The sequence below is a fragment of the Capra hircus genome, chromosome 11, assembly GCF_001704415.2.
Source record: "Capra hircus breed San Clemente chromosome 11, ASM170441v1, whole genome shotgun sequence".
NCBI classification, from domain to species: domain Eukaryota; kingdom Metazoa; phylum Chordata; class Mammalia; order Artiodactyla; family Bovidae; genus Capra; species Capra hircus.
Genome location: NC_030818.1, coordinates 1,700,445 through 1,722,588, shown reverse-complemented (window position 1 = coordinate 1,722,588; position 22,144 = coordinate 1,700,445). Strand labels below are relative to the sequence as shown.

The window sequence follows — 22,144 nt, the reverse complement described above, 5'->3', positions numbered from 1 at the left end:
TACCTCTCGTTCACGAGGGGCTTTAGAGTTTATAAAGTGCGTTCATAGAGGGGCATTCACCCCTGGTGGTCCAGTGGTTAGAAATCTAACTGCATATTCAGGGGACATGGGCTCCGTCCCTGGTCCAGGAAGACCCCACCCACACGTCTGAGTACCACGACTACTGAGCCCCATCTTTAGAGCTCGCACTCGGCAACAAGTGTAGCCCCCCATTTGTTGAAACTAGAGGAAGCCCTCACACAGCAATGAAGACCCAGCACCAAAAAAATTAATCTATAAATAAAATGCATTCACTCAGATGACCTCATTTCATCTGTACAGGAATTCAAACTCCCAGGGGCTTCCTACAGAGAGCTGCCACTTGATACCTGCTGCCTCTTACTGCCAGCTTCCCTGCTTCAGCCCTACCGGCCCATCAGTGCTGGCGAAGGGTCTCCCCACCCCGGCTCCTGCCCTCAGAGGCCGCCTTGGGCAGACACTACCACACGACACCATCTATGTGTCTGCACTTCATTCTCGCAGCGTGTGAGAAGCTGCCCTCCTGGGAGCATCTGGAGAAGGAAATGGAAGGAGGGACTGAGGTCTGAGACTGCGTGGGATATAGAGCGGGGCACGGGTAGGGCTCTCCTCCTCACCGGATTCCATGCCCCAAGGGGGGCCCCTGAGCATTTGGGAGAATCTACTCAAATTGCCCCTTCTTCTTTTTTATTTTTTATTTTTTATTTTATTTTATTTATTTTTTTTTTATAATTTTAAAATCTTTAATTCTTACATGCGTTCCCAAACATGAACCCCCCTCCCACCTCCCTCCCCATAACATCTCTCTGGGTCATCCCCATGCACCAGCCCCAAGCATGCTGTATCCTGCGTCAGACATAGACTGGCGATTCAATTCTTATATGATAGTATACATGTTAGAATGCCATTCTCCCAAATCATCCCATGCCCCTTCTTCTTGGCATAAAGGTTGCACAATCAGCTTTACGCAAAGGAATGTTATTTACTTTTTATTTCCACACCCTCTATCTTCTGAACATTAGAAGGGAACCAAGGCCAAGGCCAAACTCCAGGTGAATTTAAAACCAGTGGAGTTTGCTATCCTGTTTCTGTCTCAAGCAGCCTCGGTTGGACTCATTACAGGGAAAACAATTTTGAATATTTGTCTTGACTTTTTTTTCTAAGTTCATATTTAGCTCTCCAAATTTGCTTGGCAACCTAAATCATTCTCTCCTTTTAACCCTCATTTTTTGTTATCTCAAGAGTTGGAGATATTTTTAGATGTTGGGGGCTGGCCTTCAACGTGGAAGAAGATTGTATTAAAGGCAGATATTTCAAGCAAGTGTATTTCAGGTACGATTTTGGCAGTCTGTTTCTTAAGAGCAAACACAGATTACTCACCTGTGTGTTTTCTAAAGGTTGAACTGAAACTGGAAGGGATCACTTAAGGGAGGGTAGAGCTTAACACTAAGTTTATTTATCACTCATTCTTCTCTAAAACATGGAGAATAGGCCCCTCACATTTAGAGAGCTGGTTATAGAGCTAGAGGATGAGCACTGGGGTAACAGCGCCCAGATGCAGTCAGGAGCAATAGCCAATTCCAGATCGGGGCTGGGGAAGCTGATATATCGTCAGAGCAGACAGCAAAATGTTTTTAAAGGCTCTTGGGGTTAGGTCAGAAGGATTCAGAAGGCTGCTGCTGACTAAAGGTGGGGCAATTTGACCTTCAAATAAATATAATAACTACTGTGTATTGCGCCTAGTCGCTCAGTCTTGTCCGACTCTTTGTGACCTCATAGACTGTAGCCCGCCAGGCTCCTCTGTCCACGGGATTCCCCAGGCAAGAATACTCGAGCCGGTTGCCATTTCCTTCTCCAGGGGATCTTCCTGACCCAGGGATCGAACCCATGTCTCTTGCATTGGCAGGCGGGTTCTTTATCACTGCACCCAGTGGATTGGACTGTATCAACCAAGCTGAAATCCATGAGTTGAAAATGATGCTTTTTAAAAGCCCTACTTTGGTCATTTTTGGAGGATGCTTATTATTTTGGAAGGCAGCCATGTTCACCACTATACCGCCAATAATTATTACTTTGAAAAATGCTTAATAAAGAAAATAATTATGCCAAAACCGTGGCATAAGGGTAAAGTGCTTTTAAAATACGTAAATTCCTGAGCCTTAACCCTCAGAGCCTCACCCTGAGTCCTGCTACTCCTGGGACCTTCCGGGGACTCTGAGGAAGCCCCAAGGTCCGGACGTTGCCTCAGAGATGGTGAGGGAGGCTGCATTGTTAAAAATTTCCCAGGTGAAGCAGTGAAGACTGAGAAGCACCAGGGCCCATCCTGTTGCTTCCAGGCTCTTTCACTCCAGTTCATGCAGAAGCAGTACTGATGCTTCCGGGTTCAAATCCTAGCTCTGCTAAAGGGGCAGATTATTTAACCCATTTCTGCATCCATGTGCTGGTTCATCAAACAGAGGAGGTGGGGAGGACTCCTCTTTCCTGGTTCCTGTGAGCATTAGATGAGTCTCTCATGCACAGGGTGAGTGTTGAGCAACCATTGTTGGCTGTGTTATTGGCTATAAGGACATGGGAGGGAATCTTCCCCGAGAAAGACCCAGGAGAGGGAAAGTCCAAGGCCAGTCTTCCTGAGGGATAGGAGGTTCACTTCTGGAAGAGCTGGGACACCAATCGGTGAGGAGATGAGATAGCAATGAGGGGGCACAGACCCTTCTAAGGAGTTGATGAAAGCTTTGGTCAACTAGAAAAATGTACCTGTGTACACGCGTGATTCTATCTACAGATGTGGGGACTCACAGTCCCTCCAAGCCGACCTGCAGCCCCCAGGTTAAAGTCCGTTACCATTTCCAGGATAGATAATGGTGCCATCAGCCAGTCTACTATTTTGATGATGTTGATCAAGATATTAAATGCATATACTCTTCGACCCAGTAATTTCACTTTGGGAATCTGTCCTACAGACAGCACACATGCACGAAACGGTGAAGGCACAATGTTGTTTGTTGAAGCCTGCTGGTGACAGAAAGATAAAGAAGCATCCCAAATGTTTCGTCCGGTGTGAGCGGGGGTCGTGAGAGCAATTATGTCATACAGAGGAAAACTCGGCAGCCTCCAAAGAGAATGAGAAACTCTGTGTATCAGAACAGAGCCTAGAACTGTACAAGGCAGAGAGCAGTGTGCCCAGTGTGCTGTGACTTACATAGAAGAAGAGAATGGATGAGCGTATGTATGGATATATGGGCATTGGTTTGAATATTTCTGGAATGAGACCCAATAAACCAATCATGCCCTGACCTCCTGGGAGGAGAATTTCTTGGCTCAGAGACAAGATCTTTTAAAGGAATCCAAATCACCAACATACACATTGAAAAAGAAAGAAGAAAGACACTGGGCTGGATGACGGGGGCTCGCTTCAAAAGTCGGAAGATTTTACTGCAAAATGAATGGACCTAGAGACTGGCAAACTGAGTGAGGTAAGTCAGAGAGAGAAACACGAATATCATATGATACCACTTATATGCGGACTCTTAGAAAATGGTACAAATGCATTTACAAAACAGAAATAGAGTCACAGATGTAGAAAAGAAACTTATGGTTACCAAGGGAGATGGGGGAGAGGGAGAAATAAATCGGGAGGTTGAGGTTGACGCATACGTACTACCATATATGGACAGCTAGCCTGGAAGGCTACAGTCCACAGGGTCGCAAAGAGCCAGACACGACCGAGCGACTGAGTACAGGGAGCTCGGCTCGACACCGTGTAATGACCTATATGGAAAATAATCTGAACAGAGTGGATATACGCTGTGTATAACTGATGCACTTGGCTGCACACCTGAAACTAAGGCAACACTGAAAATCAGCTATACTTCAACGGGGACTTTTGAAAAGATCCTGAATAGGAGTGACAAGAAGAGAACTGCCTTTCCTTTGGGGAGAGAGGGTCTGTCCGAAGAGGACAGAGCAGGAGGGGAGCCAGGGGGCCTCCGAGGGGCTGGGGCAGGGGCTGGGTGCACTCCCGGGGCTGGGAACTTCACTCAGATCGCCCGGATCGCCCGTGATGACAGCTGCCCTCGCAATGACCCTGCGTGAAGAGGGAGCGGCTGTTCTTTTGGCCAGGCTCAGGGCTGGGCTCCTGGCCACTCCCCGGAGGCGTGGTCCCGGTGGGGCCAGCCATGGGGTTGGGAACCGGAGGAGATGCTGGCCATACGATACTCTGGCTGATACCAGAGGCAGGTTTTTCTGCATAGCTGGGCGTTATTTCAGCCTGGCTGGTCCACTCACCACCGACCCTGAATTCCTTTCCTTACCACTTGGCTTACTCTTCAGGAAAGGTTGGTGGCCCCTCCTCCCCTTCACTGGGACTCAGGTGAACACAAGCTGCAGGAAAAAGACTCGTGGGACTTCCCTGGCGGTCCAGTTGTTAAGAATCCACCTTGCAATGCAGGGGACGAGGGTTCAGTCCCTGGCCAGGCAACTAAGATCCCACATGCCATGGAGCGACTAGGCCCACACACGGCAGCTGCTGAAACCGCACACTCTGGAGGACCGCAGCTACTGAACCTATGTGCTGCAACGAGACCCAACGAGGCCAGATCAAGAAACAAAGGTTCAAAAAGCGAAAACGAGAAGGCCAGACTCGAGACAGGGAGGCCCGGGAGGTCAGTGGGCCAAGAGAACTGGGGGCTCCTGCTCCCTCTGACGGCCCGGGAAGAATGAGCTGAAGGAAGAACAAGGTCTGGCTTGTCCATGATGGGAACCAGGACCATTTTAGGGCCCCTTCCGATGCTGAGATGTTTCAAGATGAAGGAAACTATTGTCTCACACATTTCAGTAGCCGCGGCCCACACTGTGTGAGTCCAAGCCCCTTGGGTATTGTTTACCTTCCCAAATTGTGATAAAATACACTGAACAAAGCATGCCATTTTAACTGCTTTTAAATGTACAGTTCAGCGGCTTCCCCAGGGGCTCACACTGCAAAGAATCTGCCTGCAGTGTGGGAGACCTGGGTTCGATCCCTGGGTTGGGAAGATCCCCTGAAGAAGGGAATGGCTACCCACTCCAGTATTCTTGCCTGGAGAATTCCTTGGACAGAGGACCCTGGCGGGCTACAGTCCATGTGGTCGCAAAGAGTTGGACACGACTGAGCGACTAACACTTACCTTACTCAGTGGTATTAAGAGCATCCACAAGGTTGTGTACCATCTCCACCATCCATCCATCTCCAGGACACTTTTCATCTGGCAAAACTGAAACTCTGTCCCATTCAACACTAACTTACTATACCCCCTCCTCCAGCCCTTAACAACCACCATTCCTCTGTCCCTAAAAGTTTGACTACTCTACCTTGTATGAATGGAATCATAGAGTATTTGTTCCTTTGTTTCTAGCTTATTGCACTCAGAATACCTTCCTTCCTTTTAAAAGCTGAATAATATTCCATTATGGGGGCTGCTCAGATGGCTCAGTGGTAAAAAAGTATATATATATCTGCCTGCCGATGCAGGAAACACAGGAGACTCGGGTTCCATCCCTGGGTCGGGAAGATTCCCTGGAGAAGGAAATGGCAACCCACTTCACTATTTTTGCCTGCAAAATTCCATGGACAGAAGAGCCTGGTAGGCTACAGTCCATAGGGTCACGAAGAGTCAGACAGGACTCAGTGACTGGCATGGTATATGAGTATACCACATATCTATTTTATTCTATTTGCAAAATATGTGTTTACTTACTTATTTTTGGCTGTGCCAGGCCTTAGTTTTGGCATTCAGGCTCTGGAGTGTAGGCTCAGTTGTTCCACGGTATGTGGGAGCTTAGTTCCCCAACCGGGGATGGAACCACTGGACCACCAGGGAGGTCCCCTCATGTCTATTTTATTTACTCATCCTTTGGTGGACACATGGGCTGCTTCCGCCTTTCAGCTACTGGGGGTAGTGCTGCTGTGAACATGAATGGACAACTGTATGTTTGATGCACATCCTTTAGAAGGGAAAAATAAGACGAGCCCCATGCAGGAGCTGCTGTTTGGAGCCCATCTGGAGGTTCTGGTACAAAACGCCCAGAGAGTCACAGCCCCTTCAAACAGAGCACCCCGTTCGTGTCACTGAGGCCAGCCCGGGCATCTCTCGGGACTTCGGTACCGCCCACTCAGAATGCTCAACCCCAGGGTAATTTAATGGTTTAAATGGCACAACAGGAATTAGATCTGTGTCTTATTTTCTGATTGTGCGGCATGTGGAGTCTTAGTTCCTAGACCAGGGATCAAACCCGTGTCCGCTTTAATGGAAGCGTGGAGTTTTAACCACTGGCCCACCAGGGAAGTCCCTAGATCTGTTCATCATTTTCTCAATCCTAAGATTTTAAGCCGATTGTAAAATTAAGCTTAATGTTATCAGCAGAGGAATTCTTTATTATGTTATGCTCCTTTCGGGGCCAAGTGCTGGTGGCAAACTGTGGGGAACATGCATTTTGTATTCAATTTTTTTTTGGTATTTTTCCGTTTTGCTCCGTGGCTTAATGATACAGTTGATTCTTGTTGTTCGAGGTAGTTCTGTCAAGTTGTCCTGAACACTGGAGTGTTTAGGTGTGAATCGTGAATCATCGCTCCTTGGGAAATACAGACTACATTCCTACAAACTTGTGGTCAAAATATCATCATCAACTGATCAACAAATAACTTTGTTTTATGTATCTTTCTGTTTAAAGACACATTATTCAGTATAGGTAATATGTAATGTTAATCCATTAATATCGAGCTGTCACCAACAGCTCTATAACTATATGCTTACCTAACACTGACTTTCAAGGTAAGGCAAGTCACTGCCTTGCCAAACTTAGGAACACTAGACATAACTTCAGCGGTGTACTTGGACTATTTTGAATACTAAAATCACCAGCAAAAAGCCAAGCCCCAAAATTAGCAAGACGGGGCACTAAACAGACTTGGGAAAGGGCCCTGTTGACACTATGCACTGTAAGAAGGCAAGGGTTTCCCACTGGCTCAGTGGGTAAAGAATACACCTGTGATACAAGGGATGTAGGAGCTACGGGTTCGATTCCTGGGTCTGGAAGACTTGCTGGAGGAGGAAATGACAACCCACTCCAGCATTCTTGCCTGCAAAATCCCACGGACAGAGGAGCCTGGCAGGCTCTAGTCCAAAAGGTCAAAAAGAGCTGGGCATGACTGAACAACTAAGCGTGCGTTTAAGACGGTAGGGATTGACCTCAGGTTGAAATGTGCGTGTCTCAGACTTGTGACTCGAAGTTTTGTCTGCACTGCCTCCAATGGCACACGTCCTCGAATCTGCGTGACAACACCTCAACCATGGATTGTGGGCTTACAAATAACGTTTAGTGAGCAAGGGAACTTGGAAACGCAGAAATCCGTGAGTAGTGAGGCCCGCCTGTACTTTCAATGGCGCTATTATATTCCATCACGTTGATAACACTTCATTTAGTCAATGAGGCCCCAGGGCAAAGAGGTGTGGATTTTCCCTGTTATGGATGATGCCACAGCAGGCAACATTGCAGAGAGAGTTGTCTTTTTTTCATTCCTTCCACGGGGCTTCCCTGGTGGCTCAGTAGTGAAGAATCTGCCTGCCGAGGCAGGAGATGCGGGTTTGATCCCTGATCCTGGAAGATCCCACAGGCTGCAGCAGCTAAGCCCGTGCACCACTACTGAGCCCGCGCTCCAGAGCCCGGGAGCCGCACCTGCTGAGCTCACGTGCTGTGACCGCCGCAGCCCGCCCGCCCTGAAGCCCACGCTCCACAGCCAAAGAAGCCCCTGCAAAGAGCAGCCCGAGCACCATAACGAGAGGGTAGCCCTGCTTGCTGCAACTAGAGAAAAGTCGGAAGAGAGACAAGACAAATGAGCAAGTCCTCCCTATGCAATAAACTGCCCAGCTGGGCGTACTGGTGGGCAGTGGGGTGGGGTGGGGTAGGAGATGTAGCAGGTGACTTTCCAGCATCCCTTACGCTCAATACATGTCTTGGCTGGGACACATACGTGACCACCCTGGACAACGAGACGCAAGGCTTCTGGGTCCTGGGAAGGGTTTCTTCCTGCCTCGGGGATGAGACAGTTCTGCCCTTGCTCTGGCCATGGCTTGTCTGGGTTTAGGCTGGAGCTATGATGAGGAAGAGGAGAGATGAGAAGAGGCTGGGTTGGATGACACAACTGTGCTGCCAAAGAACCAGCCCAGGCAGAGCCCGCCAGCTCCTCCGGGCTTACGGGGATGTGAGGTCTTCCACTTCCCTTCCGCTCCAGCCGTTTTGCAGCCCTCATCACAGCACTGCTAAGGACCTGGGATAAGAGTCTGCTCACATGACCTATGCCCTTCACCACCTCTTAGAAACCCCCATTTGGCTTCCCGGAATCCCTAGGCCAAACTCGGCCAACACCCAGCAGTCTCCCGAGCCTGTGCAGTGCCCCCAGCACCCAGCCTTCCAAACGGCGGCTAAGATCTGTTAGTGGCTGATGAAATCCACCTGCTCACTACCAGCATTAAAAGGTTAAGTAGGGACTTCCCTCACCAGAGGCAGGGGGCTCAGATTCGATTCCTGGTCAGGAAGGTAAAGATCCTGCATACCACGATGAAGACAGAAGACCCCACATGCCACAACCAAGACCTGGAGCAGCCAAATAAATCTATATATTTTTAAAAGTTAAATAGACTAGCAGCAACATGAATGGGCCTAGAGACGGTCACACTAAGTGAAGAGCATCAGACAGAGACAAATGTCCTCTGGTATCACGTACACGTAGAATCTCATAAAGATGCAAATGAGTCTATTACAAAACAGAAACAGACTCCCAGACATAGGAAGCAAACGCATGGCTGCCAAAGGAGAAAGGGGTTGGGAGGGATACACCTGGGGTTTGGGATAAACAGATACACAGCACTATGTATGAAACGGATAAACAACAAGGACCTACTGTATAGCGCAGGGAAAAACTATATGCAGGGTCTCGAGAAAACCTATGATGGAGGGGGGCTTCCCTGGCGGTCTAGTGGCTACTGTTCACCTTGCAATACAGGGGACATGGAGTCAATCCCCTGTCCAGGAAGATCCCACATGCCTTGAGCAGCTAGGCCAGTGCTCCCAGCTACTGAAGCCCTCTCGCTGAGAGCTTGTGCCCTACAAGAAGGGGAGCCACGGCTCGCTGCAACTAGAGAAAGCCCACCAGAGCACCGGACACCCCGCTCAGCCAGAAACAGATGAAAACTCTATCTAAAAAAAAAATGACGGGAAAGAATCTGAAAGAATATATGTGAATCACTTTGCCCTACATCTGAGGCTAACACAACATAGTAAATCAACTTTACTTCAATAAAAAGTAGTTTGTTTTGAAACAAACAGGTAAGTAGGCTAGTGCAGAAAATACAGCGGAAAGGGCAATACTGTTTCCTGAATCTTTTGTTTTAATTAGTCACACACAAGACACACACACACACACACACACACACACACACACACAGTTGCCATGGAAACGCATTTGTTTTCGTGCATCACGGCCAGGAGTGGACCCCTAGTTCCAGTCTGCCTCTTTCTGTCCAAGAGCCTCAGTCCAGGCTGGTGCGGGCCCCCTGCCGCCCAGAGCCCCCCGTGCCCTCCCTGGCGTCAGCTCGCAGCTGGACGGCAGCAGGAGCCTCAGCCCTGGTCCTGGGGGATCACGCTGAGGTCTGTGGGGAGCGTGAGCCTCTGAGAGGAAGCGAGAAGGGACGAGGGGCTGTGAGACACTCGGAGGAGTTCCTGGAATGTCCTCTGCCTGCACTGATGGAACTTGGCATAAAGGCACCAGGGCCTCCACAGCTGGAGGGTAGGGGCCCAGCCTCCTTCAGGCCCTCCCAGGGGTGGGGGCGGGCACCCCTGAAGTCCTCACCTAGCTGCGACCCTCCCTGTGGGCAGCGCAGGAACCCCAGCGCCCATGTGGGCTCTGATTCCCACCATCTCTGCAGCCTGTGAAGCTCTTTGGGCTGGCATGTCACCTCCTTTGATGGGGGAGGAAGCCGGTCCTGAGAGATCAAGCGACTTCCCACAAGTACCCATGAGCAGGGGGCATGTGGCAGGCCTGGGCTGCAGTCCGGGACTCCCAAACCACCGGCTTTATGTGGAAGCTCTAGGTGCCATAATTCAATCCAGGATCCTTCCAAAGACCAGTCACTACATACTGACTCTTGCAGTGAGAATTTTCTCTCTGTGGCTTTAAGGGTAACAGGAAAGTGCCTGCCCAGGCCCCTTGAACTCCCACGAGGACCCCTGTCTTATCCTGTCCACTCCAGAAACAATGGTGCGGGCCAAAGCTCCGTCCACCCGCCCCCTGCAGAACAAGCCATATTAGGAGCTCCTGGTACCCTCAAGGGCTCTCAGGCCTGGGCTGGCCCTGCGCCAGGGAAATCGGTGCCTGCCCTGGGGTGTGAGCCTGGGAGGGGCAGGATGCCGGCGGGAGGGGCTGGTGAGTCAGTGGCCAGGCCTCCTCTGCTTTCCTCCCCTCCCTCCATCGCTTCCTCCCCTAGGACCGCACCCACCCATTCAGAGCCCCCCACCCCACTTCCCACTGGCCCAACTTCTCCTTGACTCAACAGCACAGATTTACAATGCAACATGAACTAGAATAAAAACATTCTTATTCCTCCAAAGTCTAAAGGGCTTTTCCTTCCAGTCTCAAAAAAAAACCCCCAAAACCTAAGCATTTTGGGGAACACATTCTCCCCCACGTTTTTAAAAAAGCTTGTGTACCTTAGAAAAGTTAGAAAGTACGGGAAAGGTGTAAAGAAGCAGAATCAATGTGTACTACTCCCCACGGCGGCCTCATAGACAGGCTTGCCCGTTCCCCGGCCCCACCACCTCTCTTCTTGGCTCCACTCTGCTTATTAACCTTGTGACCCTTCCACTGTCCCCAGGAAGTCCCCCAACGAGCCCCTGGGCTCAGGGGAGGTCCCCACCTCCTCCCTCCCCCAGGAACCGCAGACATCTTGTGACCAGTGGCCGAGTTCCTGCCCTGTCGGGCACGGAGGACCCACGGATGTCACCATTCGCTCCAGTCCCCGGGGACTCCTGCCCAGCTTGCTTCTTGCCTGCTAGTCTAAGACCAGATCCTCGAAAACAGGCGCTGGGCCGATGTCGCCTCCTCCAGGAGGCTGCTCTTGTTCACGCCCCCCTAGGTCCTGGAGGGAGGACTCTGCCCTGTGGTCTTCAAGTCCCTGGTGTGGGGCAGGGAGCCTGGCACGACACACAGGTGCCCAGCATGTGCCGTTGATCGCCTTGAGCAGGAGGCAGGAGGTAGCCTGCTGGACTCTCCACTCACCGGCAGCTCAGGCTTGCCTTTGTGGGCCTGATGCCCACCCAGCTGGCTGCCCCTGACGCCTCTGGCCCTGACACGGAATGGCATCTCTGCCAGGTTGCTGTTGTTTAGTCCCTAAGTCGTGTCTGACTCTTGCAATCCCATGGACTGTAGCCCACCAGGCTCCTCTGTCAGTGGGCTTTCCCAGGCAAGAATATTGGAGTGGGTTGCCATTTCCTTCTCCAGGGGATCTTCCTGACCCAAGGGTGGAACCTGAGTCTCCTGCCCATTTCTGCCAGGAGCCGGGACCAAATGGGAACAAACACCCATCTGCTTTATCCTCACCCCTACCCTCACACACAGGAAGGACTAGCCAAGAACATGCTGTCCAAGAGGACAGTGTTCAGGGAATTCCTTGGTGGTCCAGTGACTAAGACTCTGAGCTTCCAATGTAGGGCACCTGGTTTGCTCCCCAGTCAGGAAACTAGATCCAACATGCTGCAACTAAGACCCAGTGCAGCCAAATAAATTTAAAAAAAGAGAGAGGGGAGGATGTTCAAATAAACACATCACTTCTCCCACCCAGCACCATGTGGGCAGAGAGAGAGAGTCAGATGGGCAAGTAGGAGCAGGGAATCCCTCCAAGGGAAGGGGCTGGGGGAGGGGGTGTGTGGGATGTCTTTGAAATAGATCAGAGGACTCCGGAGCCCCACACCTGTGTTATCTGGCCCCCCTGGGTGGGAGTCCATGGAGACCCCACCCTGGGCTGCACTCTGGGTCCAGCCTGCGGCAGGAGTGATGGAGCTGGGCACCCGAGGAGCCGTGGGCCTGTGGGCTGCTGCAGTAGAGCTGGCTGGGACAGAGAACATCTGACTAGGTAGCAGCCGCTGAGGGGCGGGGTGGCTCACGGTAGAGGAGGAAGCAGGGAAAGGCTGGTGAGAGCAGTCGAGGCCGCCGGGAACCCGCGGGGGGCTCCTCCATCCCGCCCCACTCTGGTCTACTCCCTGCCCCTGCCAGTCCAGACAACACTCTAGAAACCTCCCCTCGCCCCAGGGCAAGTCCTCCAGGAAGAGCACCCCTGGTAGGGCGCTGGCTGCAGGTGGGGCCTGCTTATCGCCGAGACTTCTTATCTGGGGCTCCGCGGTCCAGGGCACCCAGGTGCTTCCTTCAGGGCACCTGCTGCGAGAGGAATTCTCTGGGGACTGGCCTCCCAGCAGCAGGCTTGGCGGCCTATCTTGTCCGAACTGAGAGAGGCCACCAGCTCAGGGAAGGTTGCATGTGGTTCAGCCGAATTCCTGGAGGAAGAACAGGGCCTGAAGGAGGGGAGTATGCGGAACTGACGATGGGCTGTTAGTTCCGAGGGTCCCTCAGCTCAAACCTGTCCTGCTGTGGTCCGCTCTGCCAAGCGGGCTGGACTCTGCCAGCCACAGCTCCCAGCTCCCTCCAAAGCTGGATTCTGTTTCAGTTTTTTTAAAATATTTATTTATTTATTTACCTGCACCAGGTCATAGCTAGGGGCTTCCCATGTGGCACAGGGGTAGAGAATCTGCCGGTCAATGCAGATGAAAGAGAGGCTGGCTCGATCCCTGGGTCAGGAAGATCCCCTGGAGTAGGAAGTGGCAACCTGCACCAGTGCTGTTGCCCGGGAAATCCCACGGACAGAGGAGCCTGGCAACTTACAGTCCATGGGGCACGAAGAGCACAGAGGAGCCTGGCAACTTACAGTCCATGGGGCACGAAGAGCCGGTCACGACTGAGCATGCACGCACACAATTTGCCTCGGTCCTTAGTTGCGGCATTGGGGATCTAACTCCCTGACTGGGGATGGAACCTGGGCCCCTGCACTGGGAGCGTGGAGTCAGCCCCTGACCACCAGGCAAGTCTGGAACCTGGATTCTTGCGAGGTTCCGGCACTGGGAGGACTCGAGGGGGTTCCTGTCACCATCACTCCTTGGGGTTTTCTCCAACCTTCAGGTCCCTGTGCCTCTGCTCTGGGGAGACCACTGGCCTCAGCACAGCCCCTCCCCACAAGGCCCGCAGCCCGCTGGGAGGGGCCCCCCTCACGGGACTCCTGGTGCGTGGCAGTCGCTTCGTGTACTCCTCAGCCTCTGGGGCTTCAGCTTCTTCTCTCTGCCCTTTCAGCCTTGGCAGCAGTGGTGCAAACAATCCCCTGCGCCACAGCCTATCTGTGGGCAGAACTTCCTGGGCATTCCATTCTCTCCCAAACACGACGGGCACCGCTTACAGTCCTTCCCACCTAGTCTCCATCTGCCCCCGTCAGGCATCAAACTCCCCAAGGCAGGGGCCGTGTCTTCTGCCTCCCTACAGTCCTGTGGTTGCCATGCGGTAGCGGCTCAATAAATATTTGTTGAGTGAATACACGGGATTTAAGTGGGATTGTCTTCCTCTTTCCTTGCAGTCTGAGTGTACACGTTTGTATACATTTCCTTACAGTCTGAGTGTATACACTCCTCTGAGTACTGGGAAGCCCTGGTCTGAACAAGCGAATATCTAATCCCTTAATCCAAACCCCGGAAAGAATACCAAATTCTCACCCTGAGCAAGCTTGTCCTGACAGTGTCCCTAAACTCCACTTTAACAGGTGAGGCTGTGCACCCTTACTTTTCCCCTGTCTCGGGCTGCTCTTTAGTGTTCATGCATCGCCCCTTTAAGACAAGATCCATGACTTACCATATCCGTTTTATTACTGTCTTTTTATTCTTGTAACCCCCTGAGAGCAAAGCATGGGTCTAGAATAATAGTAACACCTCAGTAAATATTTCTTGGTTTGCAACTGAAATTCATTCATGAGAGACTCACACTTTCTAAAAAATTGTATTTATTCATCTAACTGTGCCAGGCCTTTAGTTGTGGCACACAAACTCTTAGCTGTGGTGTGTGGGGTCTAGTTCCCTGACTGGAGCGTGAACCTGGGCCCCCTACACCAGAAGTGACGAGTCTTAGCCACTGGACCACCAGGGAAGCCCGAAGACCCGCACTTTTTCGTAAGAGGTTTAGCCAACCACCAACAATAGTGAGGTGTGTGCTCACATTTCTTGTGCGGATGCTTCCAGGAAGGTCCTTACTGCAAGCCCAGAGTTGTCTGAGGAGACCTTTGCTGATGCTGCCCTGCCGTTGAGGCTCAGAGTGGTTAAGTCACCTGCCCAGGGTCTCACAGCCACTAGGCAACAGAGCCAGGCTTCTCCCTCTCAACTGACTCTGTGTGACTGAACCTGAATACATCAGGAGCCTCCGAGGGTAAGGGCTGGGCCTGGGGCCAGGAAGCCAGAGTGGGTCCAGGCCCCTGGGGAGGCTGGAACCTGGGTCCTTCTTACACGGCCCCTCTCTGCTCCTGCCCTGTTCCTGCGCCGTTCTTCTCAGGAGCTCTGCTATCCCCCAGCCTCACACTTTTCCCTCCCTGTTCGCTCTTCCTATTGCAGCCTCCCAGGGCCTCAGTGGTGCCCTGGCCACGGAGGCCTTTGATCCCCGGGTCCTGCAGAGGCTGGGCGAGGTCAGAGGGGGCGAGGCCGGGGACCAGGCGTGGAATGAAGCCCCGCCGATGAAGAGAAGCTGGGGCGACCTGAGTTTACTCTGCTGCTTCCAGAAGCATAGAGAATTGAGAGTGGAGCAGAAGGGAGCAAGAGGAACGACTTTTCCTTTCGGAAAACTCAGCTTCTGAAGAAGCGTTACAACAAAGAGGAAGGGACCTGCTTGTCCTAAGTCGGGCCTGAGCTGAGCCCTACCTCCCTCTCTCAGCCCCACGCCGTTGACAGATGGCTCAGGGTCCAGGAGGTTTCACATACAGCCTTGCCTTACGTGTGTGCTCTGCTCTGTCGTGTCCACCTCTGTGACCCCACGAACTGTAGCCCTCCAGGCTCCTCTGTCCTTGGCATTTCCCAGGCAAGAATACTGGAGTGGGTTGCCATTTCCTCCTCCAAGGGTTCTTCCCGACCCAGGGATCCAACCGCATCTCCTGAGTCGCAGGCGGATCCTCGACCGCTGGCTGAGCCATCAGGAAGGCCCATTTACGTATAGACAGAGTAGAAAAAGAAACTGGCTGAACTGCAGGTGAAACTGGGGGTATGGATAAGACAGCACGGTGAGCTTCCCAGCTGGAAGGTTCTGGAATGAGCTTCTGGGGGGGAGGTGGGGGAGTGCGGGTTGGGAGAGGGGGTGGGGATGTCAGAATATTTCCTTTTGACCATGTGCAGGCAAGTTAAAAAGCTGAAAACATTGACCACCGAACAGAGTGTTCATCTTTCCTTTTAATCAGCAGACTCTAGAAACCTTCTCAGCTGTTTCTTTATAATTAGTCAAGTATCTAATTAATAAGTGAACTAGTGGAAAGGCTGAACAACTTCCTAAAACGCTCCCTCAGTTGTAGTCGCTGGGGTTAGTTCTATGTTCACCCTTTCATCTTGTTAAAAAGAAGCTATGAGCCAGCTTAGAGCAGGCAGGGACTCAGGAGGCCCCGTGCTCCCTGCCCCAGGCCGGACACAGGCACAGTGTTTGCGCTTAAGAGGCAGGCAGCGAGACTGTGAGTCACCTGGTTCCCTGCCCACCCAGCACTGGCACCAGGAGACTCCCACACTAACAGAGAGATGGAGAGAGGAAATAAACAACGTCTGCTCTCACCTTAAAATGCCCTGATTCAAAGCCTCCTCAAGCTTGGAATTTAGGTTTTGAAATTAATACTGTTTTCAGATGAGAAATCTGAATTCAACCATAAACCAAACCAAATGCAAACTTAAACATTAAACTCTCTAAAGGCTCATCCGTTGCCCGTGGAAATGCAAAATGGTCCAGCCACTCTGGGAAACATACTGTCCATTGCTTAATAAAAAACGAAGCAGACACTTACAGAAATCATACTCACTCTGGCATTTACCCAGAAAAGTGAAAATTACATCCACCCAAAAGCCTATGTGTGAACGCTCATAGCAGCTTTATCAGAATAGCTAAACGTTGCGAAAGACCAAAATGTTTCTCACTACGTCAGTGGTTAAACAAACTGGGGTAAATCCACACTGTGGAATATCACACAGCAATGAAAAGGGACCCACAACAGAAATGCACATGATTGGAGGGACCTCAAAGGCATTGTGGGGCTCCCCAGGTGGCACAGTGGTGAAGAATCCACCTTCTGATGTAGCAGACGCAGGGGACCTGGATTCGATCCCTGGGTCAGGAAAATACCCTGGAGGAGGAGATGGCCACCCGCTCCAGTATTCTTGCCTGGAAAGTCCCATGGGCAGAGGAACCTGGTGGGCTACAGTCCATGGGGCTACAAAGAGCTGGACAAAACTGGGCAACTGAAGCATTCATGCAGACATTATGGTGAGTGGAGGAAGCTAATCGTTGAAGACCATGTACTGTATGATTCTATTCATTTCTGTGACTTTCTTGAGATAAGAAAATTACAAAGATGGAATTAGTGGTTTCCAAGGGTGAGGAAGGGTGGTGAGAGAGGATAAGGTAGGGTGACCGTAATATGGAAGCGAGGGTTGCCCTGTTGGTCCAGTGGTTAAGACTCCATACTTCCACTTCAGGGGACACAGGTTCAGTCCCTGGGCAGGGAACTGAGATCCTGCATGCCACCCAGCGTGGCCAACAAAATTTAAAACAGAAGCAGGAGGGAGGTCTTCATGGTGAGGGGATGGTTCTGTGTCTTGACGGTAGTGGTTACATCAATCTACACATGTGAGAAAACGGCATGGAATATAGACATAGCCTACGAACATTAGTTACCTGGTTGACATTGTATTAAATAGTAGAGAGTTATTATGAAAGCTGTGACTGCTGTGTGGGAGACCTCTCTGAAATGTCTTTGCATCTGCCTATTAATCTATAATCATGATGGAAGTTTTAAAATGTGCATTTTAGTGTGGAAGACTCTAAAATAAAGTTATTTAGGCGAAGATCTGTAAGAGCAGTCTTCGGGGAGCAGAGCTAGCGGGAAGCATGCCGACCCCCAGCGTCCACACTATCCTGCTCTATCATCATCGCTGATACAGAAGAGCCAGAGATCCTTGGCCACAGAGGCGGTGCGAGGACTCAAGGACCCTTGTTGAACTCTGCACGCCCAGAGTTTTTGGCCCCTCACTCCATGGGAAGACCCTCGCTGTCTTGGGGTACAGTGGCTGGATGGAAGTACGCCTGCAGTCACCACAAGTGTACAGCCTGACCACCCCATTATGGACCACCTGTGAATCCAGGTCATGAATTTGGCCTTCTCTGCCCCTTTTTGCTGTCCTGAGCTCCCAGCTTTAGAATCCACTCTCTGGAAAAATCCGCTCTCTGCCTTCGAAAAGCACATGGCTGTCTGTGATGCCTTAGGTCCCCAGACTGAGAATCTGGGGCCCCAAGGCCTGGGGCTCAGTGGCCAGCTCTGTGCGTAGAAGCGGCCAGCGTACTCAGGGGGCCCAGGACAAAGGAACTTCTGCTAGGCTGGCCCTGCTCTCTCCTCTCTAGCCCAGCACATCTGCTCATGGAGATCACAATCAACCACCAAGGACTTCCCTGACCGTCCAGTGGTTAAGATTCCAAGCTTCCACTACAGGGGGGCTCAGGTTCGATCCCTGGTCGGGGAACTAAGATACTGTGAGCTGCTTGGCGTGACCAAAACAAGCCAAAACAGAATCAATCACCAGCTGGAATTCTCCCCTCCTCTCCTGTTTACCTCTCCATCCATGCCCCAGATATGATGCATGCTTGGTCTTTTATTCCATGCTGCTGCTGCTGCTAAGGCGCTTCAGTCGTGTCCGACTCTGTGCGATCCCATAGATGGCAGCCCACCAGGCTCCCCCTGTCCCTGGGATTCTCTAGGCAAAAATACTGGAGTGGGTTGCCATTTCCTTCCCCAAAGCATGAAAGTGAAAAGTGAAAGTGAAGTCGCTCAGTCGTGTCCGACTCTTAGCAACCCCATGGACTGCAGCCTTCCAGGCTCCTCCGTCCATGGGATTCTCCAGGCAAGAGTACCGGAGTGGGGTGCCATTGCCTTTTCCGAAATTCCATGCTAGGAGCACTCATTTAAGGAGCAAGCAGATGTAGAAGCGCATGTACAGAATAAACCCATTAAATACACACATATGCGTATAAATGGGCTTCCCTGGTAGCTCAGCTGGTAAAGAATCTGCCTGCAATGCAGGAGACCCTGGTTCGGGAAGATCCCCTGGAGGAGGGTACCCACTCCAGTATTCTTGGACTTCCCTGGTGGCTCAGATGGTAAAGTATCCACCGGCAATGCGGGAAACATGGGTTCAGTCCCTGGGTCGGGAAGATCCCCTGGAGGAGGGCATAGCAACCCACTCCAGTATTCTTGCCTGGAGAATTCCATGGACAGAAGAGTCTGGTGAGCTGCAGTCCATGGGCTCACAAAGAGTCAGACATGACTGAGCACGCATGCATACATGCATATATATGGATTATATTTCTTTCTGTAATCTTCTAAGCGTTCAATAATGCATAAGGATTCCTTGAGAATTAAAACTAAATTTGTGATGAGGAAACATCAGACAAGGCTGAATGGAGCGACCTGGTACACAATAATTGATCAGTATTCTTCAAAATACTCAAGACGAAGACGGTGGGAACTGGCCCAGATTAAAGTAGAGCAGGGACTTCCCTGGTGGTCCGCTGGTTAAGACTTCACCCTCCAATGCAGCGGGTGCAGGTGCGATCCCGGGGAGACTGATTCCACATGACTCGTGGCCAAAGAGCCAAAACATGAACAGAAGCAATATTGTAACAAATTCAATAAAGACTTTAAAAATGCTCCACACCAAAAAAAAAAAACTTAAAAAAAAAGTATTGAAATGGTCATGTACACATGGCTATGTTTAAAAAACGATAACCACAAGGACCTATTGTGTAGCACACGCAACTCTGCCCAGCGTTATATGGCAGCCTGGGTGGCAAGGGGGCTTGGGGGAGAATGGATCCATGTACGTGTAGGTCTGGGTCCCTTACAGCTTGTATATGGCTATACCCCAATACAAAATAAAAAAAAAATTTTTAATAAAATGTAATCAGAAAATCAAGTTAAAATTAAATCTACTTAATAAAAATAAAAGAGTAGATGGAGGAATTATGGCCACCAAATGCCACTCGGAGTTCTGAGCTGGATCCTGGATCAGGAAGAAGACATCTGTGGGGAGTTCAGGACAATCTGAACAACTGATAGTCTAATGTTGATGCTAATCCCCTGATTTTGACAGTTGGCTGTGTAAGACGAGGCCCTGCAGGGAAGCTAAGTAGGGAGTACCTGGGAGCACTCTACTATTATTGCCAGCATTGCTATAAATCTAAAATTATTTTTTAAAAAATAAATGAATGAAATGCAATCAGTGACAGTACCCCACCCCCTAAGATACCTAAAGCCCTAGAGCCCAGCACATTTCTCTCCCCAGAAATTCCATCTTCAGGGCCCAGTATGGGGGCCTGACCAGATGGCCCTGCATTCCCTACTCTGGAAATCCCATCCCTCCAGCCTTCTGCCACTGGCCTCTCCTGGAGTCCAGGCCCTTCCCCTTCCTGCCTCCCAACCTGGAGATTCAGCCTGTCCTTTGAGGTCTAACTGCAGAGTTTCCTCCCAGGGAATAGGCCGGGACTCCTCCTTGCCTTGACAAGGTTGGACGGCCTCTTCTTACTTGTACCCAGCCCAGCACAGCGGCCACCCGCCAAGCATCGACTGACTATATCGTGGAAGCGCTCATGGGCCTTCCTAGGCAGATGGGGAACCTGCAGGGTAGTGGTCCTGTTACCAGTGGCTGGTGTGACTGACACGGAACACGTGCTCCAAAGAAGTCGGGGAGCCCACCCCCACCGTGGCCATTCTTGTGGTTGTTCCAAGGTGAGGGGCGCACCAGGTCCAGAGAACTCTTGGGAGCACAAAGATGCATTAGTCCGGTAGGACGCCCTCCCTTGTACACCCAGGCCTGGCAGAAACCTATTCTTGGCTGGGGTTTCAGCTGGAGCCACCCAAACGCCGGACCCACCCCACCTGGCTTCCCTTTCTTATTGCCACCAATGGGCATCCTTTAGCCAGTGTATGTCAAAAGGTGCTCAGTCAGGCTGGCCTTCCGGGCAGACGACAGGATGAGAGGACCTTCCCGCCCAGCTGGAGGCTGGAACCACTCTTTGCGCTTTCCTCCCTGCCTAAGGCCAGTGCTGCCAATTCAGAGCAGCACCACACAGGTATGGAGAGAGTAACACGCAACATACATTACCATATGTAAAATAGATAGCCAATGGGAACTCAAATCAGTAGCAACGTGCGGGGTAGGATGCGGAGGCAGGTGGGAAGATGTTCAGGTGAGGGGGGACGTGGGTAAACCTGTGACTGATTCATGATGATGTTTGGTAGAAACCGACCCAACATTGTAAAGCAATTATTCTTAAATTTAAAGAAAGAAAGAAAATACCTCCCATAAGCTAGACGTTTCAGAAGGTGTTCAAAGACTGAAATAAACTCTGCCCTAAATCGCTCACCAGGCCTGTGTCCCCGTCAGTGAAAAGGACGTGGTGACAACCGGCTCAGAGTGGACTCAGGTTCTGATGAACATGCTGCACTCTGCAGGCGTGGGGCCAGGTCGGCCATAGAGACCCGGAAAGGAAGGCAGTGAGAGGTCCAGAGAGCACCCAGGGTGTCTCACTGCTTTATGGCCCATGTTGTCATGAGCAACCTCCCCTGGGGAGTCCACGCAAGCCAAAGTTCAGTGTCAATTAGGAAAATACTGGAAGGGTTACTCTCGGCAGGAAAGACAGAGTGCTCCTCCCTCTTTTGAACTTTTAGAGAGTACAGAAGGCAAGTAGTTGGAGGAAAGAAACCACAAAATAGAAGTCCATTCCTAACATCTTCTTGAGGATCCAGGACGCTTTAGCGATTCCTCCAGGCCTCCGATCACCAGGTGGCCTGCCCACTACCCGAGCTGGTTTCGTTTTGGGAGGAGGAGACCCACTCACTCTGCAGAAGCCCAGAGGCGCTCTGGGAGGGACTAGGGGACCCCAGGCCCTGAGCTCCACAGGAGACCAGAGGCCACGGCAGCTCTGGACCCGGTGCTCCTTCCCCAGGGGCCTGCTTCCAGCTCCAGGCCAGCCCCTCCTTGCTCCCTCCCACCCCTCACCCGGCCACACTTTGCGCAGGAAGCCCCCGTGGCCACACTCACCAGCTCGGGCAAGAAGAAGGCGTAGGGGATGGTGAGAAACAGTGAGACCCCGGAGGGCACGTCGGGGGGGGCATGGCTGGTGGCGGGCGGATCCCGGGAGGCCATGCTTTCACCCTCTGCTTGGCGCCCTGGCTTGGCAGCCCGTGCCCGCAGCCCTTCAAATATCACCTCCTGCCCGACACACCCATCAGACGTCGCCTGGAAGGGAAAAAAAAAAAAAAAAGTTCCAGCCAAGCAGGTCCTTCCACTGGCTGCGGCCAAGAGAATCCTCACTGAAATGCGGTTTGTGCATCAGACGGGCCTTCCACCAGCTGCGGCAGAGCCGCTCAGGAAGGCGAGCAGGAGCCTCTTCCTAGACTTTTTCCTCCAAGGAAGTTCTGAATCCCAGGCATGCTATTCCAGGGGAGGCCAGCCGCAGTAGCTGCTTCCACCTGGTGCCCAGGACAGGCTGAGCTGCCTGCTGTGACAAGGACCGTTTACTGAGGACCTACTGTGCGCTGTGCTTAGCTGCTCAGTCATGTCCGACTCTGCAACCCCACGGAGTCTAGCCTGCCAGGCTCCTCTGTCCATGGAACTTCCCAGGCAAGTATACTGGAGTGGGTTACCATGCCCTCCTCCAGGAGATGTTCCCAACCCAGGGATCGAACCAGGTCTCCCGCACTGTAGGCAGACTCTT

The 22,144-nt window shown here is 51.6% G+C and overlaps 1 protein-coding gene across 1 annotated transcript in view; it reads right to left on the bottom strand.

The window, feature by feature from the left end:
- The window catches only part of MALL (mal, T-cell differentiation protein like), a 32,976-nt gene extending 11,330 nt beyond the window's left edge, over positions 1-21,646 (bottom strand). Inside the window, exon 1 of the mRNA XM_005686240.3 lies at positions 21,469-21,646. Within this exon, the coding sequence (XP_005686297.1) occupies positions 21,469-21,573 (105 nt within the window). The 5' untranslated portion in view covers positions 21,574-21,646. The remainder of the gene's footprint in view (positions 1-21,468) is intronic.